General features: G+C 48.8%; 1 protein-coding gene across 1 annotated transcript in view; it reads left to right on the top strand.

Moving 5' to 3' along the window:
• The first annotated feature begins 8,409 nt into the window (after positions 1–8,409).
• DACT3 (dishevelled binding antagonist of beta catenin 3) overlaps positions 8,410–12,096 on the top strand; it is a 273,106-nt gene continuing 269,419 nt past the window's right edge. The window contains exon 1 of the mRNA XM_078660992.1: positions 8,410–8,666. Within this exon, the coding sequence (XP_078517118.1) occupies positions 8,469–8,666 (198 nt within the window). The 5' untranslated portion in view covers positions 8,410–8,468. The remainder of the gene's footprint in view (positions 8,667–12,096) is intronic.

Raw genomic sequence — 12,096 nt, 5'->3', positions numbered from 1 at the left:
AACCCATTCAGGAGGTAAGAGTGTTTAGAAACCGTTTTCCTCCTGGTTATCTTAAAGATTACGTATGCAAATAAATGTACATGCATATTTCTAGTCTACTTTATGCCCAATGTGTTTTCAAGTGATCACATTGTCTTTTTGTTCAAGTTTATTTCCGCTGTATTGTTTTCTGTAATTTTGATTTATTAAAGAGAGAGGATATGTTGTAACCTGTTATGTCAGCCATGGATTGTGGAGCACTGTGCCTAGTGCGTTCCACATTCTCCATAGGCTGATGGTTCTATCTCCTGGCAGTTGAGAGCTGACCAGCCAGAGAGGAGGCCACTGATTTTTCCACTCGGAGACTATTCTTAAATAAAGCTCCTACCTCTCCACAGTTGATCTCCGTCTACCTTACTTCAAAATGTTTGCCTGAAGAATAATATTTTGTATAAAAAGAGAAGGCTGGCTTTGTAAGATGGAGCAGTCTCCTGAGAATATACACCGTGTTGTACTTCTAGGATACCTGTTACTTGGTTGCAGCCAATAAACTCGATCTTTGAATTCACCTAGAAGACTCTGTGTTTCTGTAGTCTGGAACAGGAAGAACCCGAAGTCTTTGGGTGTTGTCCCTGGCACCGCTGGGTTACCGGAGCAGTACCGGTTCTGAAAAACCCAGTACTTCAGTGGAGAGAGACAGTGGAGAGAGAGGCAGTGGAGAGAGAGACAGTGGAGAGAGATAGAGTGGAGAGAGTGAGTGGAGAGAGAGAGAGTAGAGAGAGAGTGGAGAGAGAGTAGAGAGAGACAGTGGAGAGAGAGAGAGGAGAGAGAGTGGAGAGAGAGTGGAGTGAGAGTGGAGAGAGAGTAGAGAGAGTAGAGAGAGTAGAGAGGAATAGTCGAGAGAGAGAGAGTGGAGAGAGTGAGTAGAGAGAGACAGTGGAGAGAGAGAGAGTGGAGAGAGAGTGGAGAGAGAGAGTTGATAGAAAGAGTGGGGAAAGAGAGTAGAGAGAGAGAGTAGAGAGAGTGAAGAGAGAGAGTGGAGAGACAGAGGAGAGAGAGTAGAGAGAGACAGCGGAGAGAGAGAGTGGAGAGAGAGTGGAGAGAGAGTGGAGAGAGAGTGAAGAGAGAGAGAGTGGAGAGAGAGAGAGAGAGGAGAGTGAGAGAGAGAGAGTGGAGAGAGAGAGAGTGGAGAGAGAGAGAGTGGGGAGAGAGTGGAGAGAGAGACAGTGGATAGAGAGACAGTGGAGAGAGATAGAGTGGAGAGAGAGAGTGGAGAGAACGTAGAGAGAGACAGTGGAGAGAGAGAGAGAGTGGAGAGAGAGTGGAGAGAGAGTGGAGCGAGAGTGGAGAGACAGTAGAGAGAGTAGAGAGAGAGTAGAGTGAGAGAGTGGAGAGAGAGAGTGGAGAGAGAGAGTGGAGAGAGAGAGTGGAGAGAGGGAGTGGAAAGAGACAGTGGAGAGAGAGAGAGTGGAGAGAGAGAGTGGAGAGAAAGAGTGGAGAGAGAGAGTAGAGAGAGAGAGTGGAGAGAAAGAGTGGAGAGAGAGAGGAGAGAGAGTAGAGAGAGACAGCGAAGAGAGAGAGAGAGAGAGTGGAGAGTGTGTGGATAGAGAGTGGAGAGAGAGAGTGGAGAGAGAGAGAGTGGAGAGAGAGAGAGTGGAGAGAGAGAGAGAGAGAGCGAGTGGAGAGAGAGAGAAAGTGGAGAGAGAGTGGAGAGAGAGTGGAGAGAGACAGTGGAGAGAGAGACAGTGGATAGAGAGACAGTGGAGAGAGATAGAGTGGAGAGAGAGAGTGGAGAGAGAGAGTAGAGAGAGAGTGGAGAGAGAGTAGAGAGAGACAGTGGAGAGAGAGAGAGAGTGTGGAGAGAGAGTGGAGCGAGAGTGGAGAGAGAGTGGAGCGAGAGTGGAGCGAGAGTGGAGAGAGAGTAGAGAGTGTAGAGAGAGTAGAGTAGAGAGAGAGTGGAGAGAGAGAGTGGAGAGAGACAGTGGAGAGAGACAGTGGAGAGAGAGAGAGTGGAGAGAAAGAGTGGAGAGAAAGAGTGGAGAGAGAGAGTGGGGAGAGAGAGTGGAGAGAGAGAGTAGAGAGAGTGAAGAGAGAGAGTGGAGAGAGAGAGGAGAGAGAGTAGAGAGAGACAGCGGAGAGAGGGAGAGTGGAGAGAGAGAGTGGAGAGAGAGAGACAGAGAGAGTGGAGAGAGAGAGTGGGGAGAGAGAGAGAGTGGAGAGAGAGAGTGGAGAGAGAGTGGAGAGAGAGAGTGGAGAGAGAGAGTGGAGAGAGAGAGAGAGAGAGAGAGTAGGGAGAGAGAGAGAGAGTGGAGAGAGAGAGAGTGGGGAGAGAGAGAGAGAGAGAGAGGAGAGAGAGGAGAGAGTGGAGAGAGTGGAGAGAGAGTGGAGAGAGTGGAGAGAGAGAGTGGAGAGAGAGGGAGGAGAAAGAGAGTGGAGAGAGAGAGTGGAGAGGGAGTGGAGAGAGAAAAAGTGAAAAGAGAGTAGAGAGAGAGAGAGCGGAGAGTGTGGAGAGAGTGGAGAGAGAGAGAGTGGAGAGAGAGGGTGGAGAAAGAGAGTGGAGAGAGAGAGTGGAGAGGGAGTGGAGAGAGAAAGAGTGAAAAGAGAGGAGGGAGAGTAGAGTAGAGAGAGAGTGGAGAGAGAGTGGAGAGGAGTGGAGCGAGAGTGGAGAGACAGTAGAGAGAGTAGAGAGAGAGTAGAGTGAGAGAGTGGAGAGAGAGAGTGGAGAGAGAGAGTGGAGAGAGAGAGTGGAGAGAGGGAGTGGAAAGAGACAGTGGAGAGAGAGAGAGTGGAGAGAGAGAGTGGAGAGAAAGAGTGGAGAGAGAGAGTAGAGAGAGAGAGTGGAGAGAAAGAGTGGAGAGAGAGAGGAGAGAGAGTAGAGAGAGACAGCGAAGAGAGAGAGAGAGAGAGTGGAGAGTGTGTGGATAGAGAGTGGAGAGAGAGAGTGGAGAGAGAGAGAGTGGAGAGAGAGAGAGTGGAGAGAGAGAGAGAGAGAGAGAGAGAGAGAGAGAGAGCGAGTGGAGAGAGAGAGAAAGTGGAGAGAGAGTGGAGAGAGAGTGGAGAGAGACAGTGGAGAGAGAGACAGTGGATAGAGAGACAGTGGAGAGAGATAGAGTGGAGAGAGAGAGTGGAGAGAGAGAGAGTGGAGAGAGAGTAGAGAGAGACAGTGGAGAGAGAGAGAGAGTGGAGAGAGAGTGGAGCGAGAGTGGAGAGAGAGTGGAGCGAGAGTGGAGCGAGAGTGGAGAGAGAGTAGAGAGAGTAGAGAGAGTAGAGTAGAGAGAGAGTGGAGAGAGAGAGTGGAGAGAGACAGTGGAGAGAGACAGTGGAGAGAGAGAGAGTGGAGAGAAAGAGTGGAGAGAAAGAGTGGAGAGAGAGTGGAGAGAGAGTCGAGAGAGAGAGTAGAGAGAGTGAAGAGAGAGAGTGGAGAGAGAGAGGAGAGAGAGTAGAGAGAGACAGCGGAGAGAGGGAGAGTGGAGAGAGAGAGTGGAGAGAGAGAGACAGAGAGAGTGGAGAGAGAGAGTGGGGAGAGAGAGAGAGTGGAGAGAGAGGGTGGAGAGAGAGTGGAGAGAGAGAGTGGAGAGAGAGAGTGGAGAGAGAGAGAGAGAGAGAGAGAGAGAGTAGGGAGAGAGAGAGAGAGAGTGGAGAGAGAGAGAGTGGAGAGAGATTGGAGAGAGAGAGAGTGGGGAGAGAGATAGAGAGTGAGAGAGGAGAGAGAGGAGAGAGTGGAGAGAGTGGAGAGAGAGTGGAGAGAGTGGAGAGAGAGAGTGGAGAGAGAGGGTGGAGAAAGAGAGTGGAGAGAGAGAGTGGAGAGGGAGTGGAGAGAGAAAAAGTGAAAAGAGAGTAGAGAGAGAGAGAGCGGAGAGTGTGGAGAGAGTGGAGAGAGAGAGAGTGGAGAGCGAGGGTGGAGAAAGAGAGTGGAGAGGGAGTGGAGAGAGAAAGAGTGAAAAGAGAGGAGGGAGAGAGAGTGGAGAGAGAGAGTAGAGAGTGAGAGTGTAGAGAGAGTAGAGAGAAAGTAGAGAGAGTGGCGAGAGAGTAGAGAGAGAGAAGGGAGAGTAGAGAGAGAGAAGGGAGAGAGAGAGTGGAGAGAGAGTAGAGAGAGTGAGAGACAGTGGAGAGAGACAGTGGAGAGAGAGTCAGTGGAGAGAGAGTCAGTGGAGAGAGAGAGAGTGGAGAGAGAGTGGAGCGAGAGTGGAGAGAGAGTGGAGAGAGAGTGGAGAGAGAGTAGAGAGAGTGGAGAGAGAGTAGAGAGAGTAGAGAGAGAGAAGGGAGAGTAGAGAGAGAGAAGGGAGTGAGTGAGAGGCAGTGGAGAGAGAGACAGTGGAGAGAGAGTGGAGCGAGAGTGGAGCGAGACTGGAGAGAGAGTAGAGAGAGTGAGAGAGTGAGAGAGTGGAGAGAGAGACAGTGGAGGGAGAGACAGTGGAGAGAGAGATAGAGTGGACAGAGTTGAGAGAGAGAATGGAGAGAGAGAGAGATAAAGTGGAGAGAGAGTAGAGACTGACTGACTCAGAGTCTGAATACTGACTGACGGAGAGACTGACTGGCTGAGAAACTGACAGAGAGAGACCGAATGACAGACAGACTGACAGAGAGAGAGAGAGACTGACAGACTGACTGACTGACTGACTGACAGACTGACTGACTGAGAGAGACTGAATGACAGAGCGAGAGAGACTGACTGACTGAGAGAGAGAGCGACTGACTCATTGAGAGAGAGAGAGAGAGAGAGAGACTGTGATGGAATTGGGGTCACAGTGTCTATGAAACTTTGCAATGCCTCTTAAGATTGCTATTGTCTACTAATAAAAATGTATTATCACAATGTGCTCTTTGTAGTTACATCTGCTTTTGAAATACTGCATTGTCGCTTTGTCTAATGTTTTAAAACGGAAACGAGAAGGAGCAGTGGATGCACTTTTGTCAAAACTGAACGATGAGTGGGCCTGATGTTGTATATTATGACAGGAGTCTGCATCAGGAAACCCACCTAAAATTGGGCAAACTTCCCTGGCGTACTGATGGCAGGGACCCTGTAATGAATGGACCACCACCTATCATAGCCTACTGGCAGACTAAGCCCAACCTTTAACTCCACCATCCAGTGATACTTATGCCATCTGTATTGGTGATAGTGGCGTAACAATCGCCCCGCATCCCCTGCAGTATGGCGTGTCGCTGGCCTGAGAGCTCTAGACTGGCACGGAGGATGGGAGGGGGGCCCCCTCCATGTAGTTTGCAGGGGGGGGCCCTCAAGTTTCGTTACTCCACTGGTTAACCGTCCAACTACGGTAAGAGCGCCTGTGCACTAAGGTACTTTGAGCAATTGTCCTGGTTTCTGTGCTACCTGAGGTCCAAGAAAAAGTCCTAGCGCTTAAAACAATAGTGAGAGTCCCTCTTCCCCTTTGAGGCAGGAGGGCCTTGCAGAAAGCAATCGAGTGCCGCTAACCAGAGGCGTTGGACTGAGGTGGCTCTGGCAAGGAACGGGTGCAGCTTGTCTGAGTACAGGAGTGAGATTAGTGCTGCAGTCTCCTTAACGGTCCCCAGAATCAGGCAGGAAGGAATAAAATAAGGCACGTGCTTCAGGTTGAATTTTTTGTTTTACCTTCCGGCAAAAATAAATATGGCTCACAACATATGGCGGGAATCTTGCAGAGGGTCCTGCAGGTGCTATGAAGACAAAGGTGCTGCCCTTGAATGGACCCGCTCATTGTCAAAATGTGTGGGGTTCACACCAAGTAGATGGCAGATGACAAGTGTGCAATTTAAAAGCATGGTAATTAGAATTGATTTATATGCAGAGAACTAAAGACAGCGCACGATGTTCCCTGGCAGCTGCATCCAGCCAAACTGACTCGAGCCTGGAACCTCCACGAGGAACCACCAGTGCTAAAAATTCCAAAATTCTATTCTTAGAGTAACATTGGCAATAATATAAAACAGAACACAACCCCACTTCACCCCACTCCCATTTGGCCCACTCCAACCCTCTCCACTCCCCTCCACCCCAATCTAGCCCACTGCAATCTACCCCACTCCACATCAATCTACCCCAATCCACCCAAATCAACCCCAATGCACCCACTCCGCTCAACGCCACCCCAATAAACCCCATTCTAATCTACCCTACTCCAATCTTCCCTAATCTACTTCACTCCACTCCAATCCACCCCAATTTACCTCATTCCACTTCAATTTACCCCACTCCACTCCAATCTACCTCTATTCACCCAAATGCACCCTAATCCACCACAATGCACCCCACCCCACTTCAATTAACCCAACCCCAATATATCCCATTCCAATCTACCCCACCTCACTCTGACCTACACCAATCTAACCCTTTCCACTCCACTCCACCCAAAACTACCACACTCATATCCACTCAAATCTTCACCACTCCACTCCACCCAATCTACCCAACTCCACTCCACTTCAATCTATCCCACTCCAATCTATCCCAAACGACCCAAGGCACTCCACTCCACTCCAATGTGCCCCACTCCACTGCAATCTACCCCACTCCACCTCAATATATCCCAGTCCAGTCTACCCCAACCCACCCCACTCTACCTCACTCAGATCTACCCCAATATAACCCATTCCACTTCAATTCACCTCAATCAACCCCTCCTCTCCAATCCACTTCAATTTACCCCACCTACTCCAGTCCACTCCAGTCTACCTCACTCACCACAACCTACCCTAAGGAGCCCCAATCCACCACTATCCACCCCACTCCAATCAAATCTACCCCACCCCAATGTACCCCACCCTACTTTACCTCACTTCAATCTACCCACTCCGATGCCTCTCACTCCAATCCACCCCACACCACTTCCATCTACCCCACGCCACTCATATCTACCCACTCCACCCCAATCTACCCCACTCCACTCCAATTTACCCCAATCTACGCAACTCTTCTTTAACCTACCCCATTCCAACCTACTCCACTCCATCCCAATCTAACCTACTCCACTCTTCTCCAAACTACCCCACTCCACTCTACCCAAATCCACTCCACTCCAATCAACCGCACTCCACTCAAATCTACCCCACTCTATTCTAACCCATTGCCGTCTACCCCCTTCCACTTCACACCCATCTACCTCACTCCATTCCATTCTACCCCAATCTACCCTACTCCGCTCCACTCCAGTCTGTGCCACTCCTGTCTACCCCACTCCACTCCAATCTACCCCACTCTATTCCAATCTAACCTAATCTTCCCCACTCCACCACACTCTACACCAAACTAACCCACCTCTTTCTATCCCTATATGCCCCATGCACTCTATACCTATCTACCCCACTCCTCTCTACCCTATCTGTCCCACTCCAATCTACCACAAGCTACACACTTTAATCTGCCCCACTCTACCTGCAATCTACCACACTCCAATCTACCTCCTCAACCCCAATCTACCCCACTCTACCCCCATCTACCCCACTTCCATCTACCCCACTCCACTTCAGTCTACACCACTCCACCACAACCCCACTCTCACCCACTACCTTGTTGCCATGCTGAACAACAGCCACACTGGTGCACAACACGACTAACAGGGAAAGATGTAGTAGGTGGGGTTAGGGAAAAGACTATTGGGGGTGGGGGGATAAGGGGAAGGGGGACCCTGCTGGACATATTCACATTGATTTATAGTGAGGTAAAGTTTGTAGTTTGTAAGGCATGTGCCAATGTTGGTATGCTGCTTTTGTAATTCATATCTTCTTTATTAAATTAGCCTCTTCTACATTATGTGAGGTGTGTTTCTTGTGCTCGCGACATTTAACCGAATGAAGGGTATGCCATCTAGGCACACTGTGAAAGGACAGGAAAGAATTATTTTCGTTACTACGTTTTCCGTATTTTTCCGATCGCAGTGCTTCTCTTTGATGTAAAACACATCCTTCCGCCTTGCAATAGAATCTTTGATTTCCATGGAGATGTCTGTAGCCTACTGTCTCTTTTCTTTCGATGGAATACCTTTCCAGTCATCCATTCGTGCATCCTGCCGACTGTGTTTATTTTGGGTCTCGGATTTCCATATTTTGATCGGCTCTCCAGAGCCCACAGCTCCTTCATCCAATGGCCTTGAGCCAAGGCGTGGCTAGGTAGACGATCCCCTAGCCTGGTTCAACGTCCCTGTGCTTATGACAGTCTGCCACCAATATACAAAATAATAAAAAGCAACCGCTTCCAATGATAGCGCAGGAGGGCATGTTTATATTAAAATTGTCAAAGGCTCAGTAAAAAGGAAAACGTTACTGAGGGCGCGTTTATGCAAAGCTGCCAGGCGTGCTGACCAATGTAGGCGCGGAAAAGGGGCGTGACTTGTCAGAGGCAGTCCGGCGGGCCAATGGGAAGGGCGTATTCAGATGAATCGCTGACAGGCCGTGCACGAGACCTGAGCGGCAGAGCTGCCTGCGCCGAGGAGGCTGCAGTCTGGTGGCAGCCGCCAAGCAACGTGGAGCTCGCCCCCGGGAGCGCCGCTATGATCCGCGCCTTCTCCATCAACCCCGGCGGGGACCGCAGCCGCCTGCGGGGCTGGCTGCGGGGCAGCCTGGCCGGTCTGTGCGAGCTGCAGCTGCTGCGGGATCGCCAAGAGCTGCGGGTGCGGAAGGCGCTGCGCGGGAGCGAGACCACCGAAGAGGATGAGGAGGAGGCGGCGTTGGAAGCCGCCGAGCAAATGGTGAGTCCGTGTGACATGCAAGGGGTTGTGGGCACCGAGCAACACTGGTTCGTCCTGGGATTGGGCTGTGAGCGGACACATCTGTGGCATTACCGTGAGCCGTTAGACATCATAGCGGATTTTGCATTATACTTCAGAGCAATGCCCATACTGCCAGAGCTGAGAACATTAATTAAAAGAATATAATTGTCTGGATTGGACCATTTAATCATTTATTATTCCTGCCATAATTAAGAGTGCAAACAAAACCAGAGCACTACTAGAATCTGGTGACATTTCTCTCACATCTGCATACCATAATGCATAATGTTAGTGCACGGAGTCGGCGTCACTTCCATTGCTGAGGGCAAACATGCATTGGATATCTAGTCCCTAATTGGAGGAGCTCGTGCAGATAATGTCACTGCCAGAAGTGGATGCAATAATGCATGCATAGACTACTGTGGGAACTGGAGGTGTCAAGGCCTCCCAGGCCTGGAGGCAGTAATGCATAGAACTCTGAGACCTGTAGCTGTAATTGCCGAGACTGAAGGTATTAATGCCCATGCTGGCACTGGCAGAACCGGAGGCCGTAATGACTAGGCTGTTGCTGCCAGGGATGGAGGCACTAATGCGCAGGCTGCCTGTGCCAAAGGTATGCCACTGTGAAAACTGAAGCTATCACTTCCAGGGCTGGAGGCAGTGACACACGTCACTGTGCGAGCTGGCGATGCCACTTCCAGGCCTGGAGGCAGTAATGCACAGGTCCCTGTGGGAACCAGAGATGTCACTACCAAGGGGGCGCCCTTAATACATTGATCAATGTTTAAACTGGGTGTGTTACTGCCAGGACTGGATGTATTAATACCCGTGCTGTCAGTGGCAGTAATGACTAAGGATGTCGCTGGGAGGACTGGAAGCAATAATGCATAGTTTGCCAGTGCCAAAGCCAATAATTAATTGCATGGCTTTCACGGCCACGACCGACGACAATAGTGCCCTGGCTGTCACTGCCAGGACTGAAGGCAATAATACACGAGCCACTGTGAGAAAGGAAGGCCCCACTGCCATTCCTGGAGGCAATAATGCATTGATTGGCTTTCACTGCCAGGACCGAGGACAATAGTGCCCTGGCTGTCACTGCCAGGACCGAAGGCAATAATACACGGGCCACTGTGAGAAAGGAAGGGGAGGCAACAATGCATTGATTGGCTTTCACTGCCAGGACCGAGGACAATAGTGCCCTGGCTGTCACTGCCAGTGCCAAAGGCAATAATGTGTAGACTGCCAATGCCAGTACTGGAAGGGTCACTGCCAGAATCTGTTTCCCAGTCCCCGTCCTGAAGAGAACCTTGAATACTGAGGTTCGAAACGCGTCGACAGTACCACCCTGTGGCTACAACAAAGGGTGCTGCTAGGATGTAAATCATCTCACCATTCTGTACCCTAGCCCCGCAACCCTATTAAACATTATACCACAGGCTCTCGCTGACAGGCAGGCTTGTTTTCGATCTCAATCCCGCCTGTCACTTGGTTTTTCAATCCCTAGGACTGGTGCCTGTTTTTTGTTTTTGTTTATGGACTAATCTTTGCACTGTATATAATTGCCATTCATGTGGATTATTATATATGTTATTGGTTTTTTTTGGTGTGTCTAACCACTTTTGTTTGATTCATTTTTGCTAATTTGTAAATGTGTACATTTGTAGATACTGTATATATGAACCTTTTGATCTGACAGTGGTTCTGTTTGTGCCTGTTTTTCAAAAAATTTTGCTGATAAATGTATAAAAAAGAAAAATAAATTCGTTTGGAAAATCAAATCCAGTGGTCACATGGTACAGATTGACTGTGTGTCTGGGGAATTGTTTTGCGAATAATCCTGTCCAGCCACTTTGTTCTGTTTTTTCTATTGTTGAGATCCGGGTTGGTCAGATGTAGGATCCGATACCTTTACTGTTTCACAGCAGGATTGGAGTCTGCCATGCATTGGGAACTTTGAGAAGTGGCAGTGTCATGGCCAGGCCTGGATGCTGTTATCCATATGCGAACACTGTCAACACAGGAGGCAAGAATGGATAGGCTGTCACTGTCAGAAATCGAGGCCGGACCAGATGCACTAGTGCATAGACTGTGATTGACAGAAATGAAAGAACCCCTTACGAGATTGGTGGCAACTATGTATGTGCTCTCATGGGCCTATTATAACGCCTAAATCTGAAGGGAATACAGACTAGGACATCAGTGCCAGAACTGGGACAGCATGGCCATGGTAGAGTTGATAATACATAGGCCTTCCCTTTCAGAACTGGCAGTGTCGCAGCCTGTGTGTAAGACTATAATGCATAGGCCATTGCGGCCATGACTCGAGGTGTCACTGCCACTACCGGAGGCCATTACTCGAGGTGTCACTGGCACTACTGGAGGCAACAATGCATATACTGTTAGTGCCATATCATACAGTATAACTGCTTGAGGGAATAATGAGCATAAGATAATTGTCAAGACCAGGTCAGCATTTCCACGTCTGTAGGTTATAATGTATAGGGTATCACTTACAGAGCTTAAGGCAAATATGCATAATCATCAATGTAACAACTGTAGGATATTGTTTTATTTTATTTGTTTTTATTTTTTGAGTTTTATATAACTCCAACTTGACCCGAGGGTATCCGAGCGCTTTGCAGAGTTTGCACATCAACAATTACAGAGAATGCTTAAGAAACAAATACAGGGTAAAATATACAATATAAGGTGCAGTCGATTGCTTCCATAACTGAAGGTAATAATGTCTAAGGAAAGGTGGTTAATTCTAAGGTTATAGACAATGCCAATTGAAATCACTACTAAGACTTCAGGCAACATTGCATAGGATGGAGCCAGCAATAGAGGCAATAATCCATAGTGATTGCTCTCAGGTCATGAAGTAATTTGCATTGTGGCACTACTGTCAGCCCTTGGTCCATTAATGCATTGAGTGTCATTGGCTTGGTTAGATTTGTTCTATCAAAAGTTTTCTATGATGAAGAGCGAGGCTTTTAACGCTCAGAGATCTCACGGCTGGTACTGGGGCAATACTGCTTGGACGGAGTTCTTTGGACTGACTGCATTCATGCATAGGGACTTCACTGCCAAGACTGGAGGCAACAATGCATAGATCTTGGAACTGTCAGAATACAAGACAGTAATGCATATGGGGGCCACTGTCAGGGAAGGAGCTATAAAGAACAGGGCACGTCCTCCACCATTAATTGAGAATGTATTGAATAAGATCACATTGCAACAATACATTCGATTATGACTATTAATAGTGATGCATTGAGATGTCATTTCCAGGGCTGCAAGCACTAAGTAACCAACTTCTCTTTTAATCTGAAACTATTAATGCTTAGATGGGGCCATTGGAATTGTGGCAGACAAAATCTGTGCAGGGTTGACTCAATTATGCTTT

Source organism: Lissotriton helveticus, chromosome 9 (assembly GCF_964261635.1).
Source record: "Lissotriton helveticus chromosome 9, aLisHel1.1, whole genome shotgun sequence".
Taxonomy (NCBI): Eukaryota; Metazoa; Chordata; class Amphibia; order Caudata; family Salamandridae; genus Lissotriton; species Lissotriton helveticus.
Note: the sequence above shows the minus strand (reverse complement) of the source record. Positions and strands in the feature narration are given on the sequence as shown.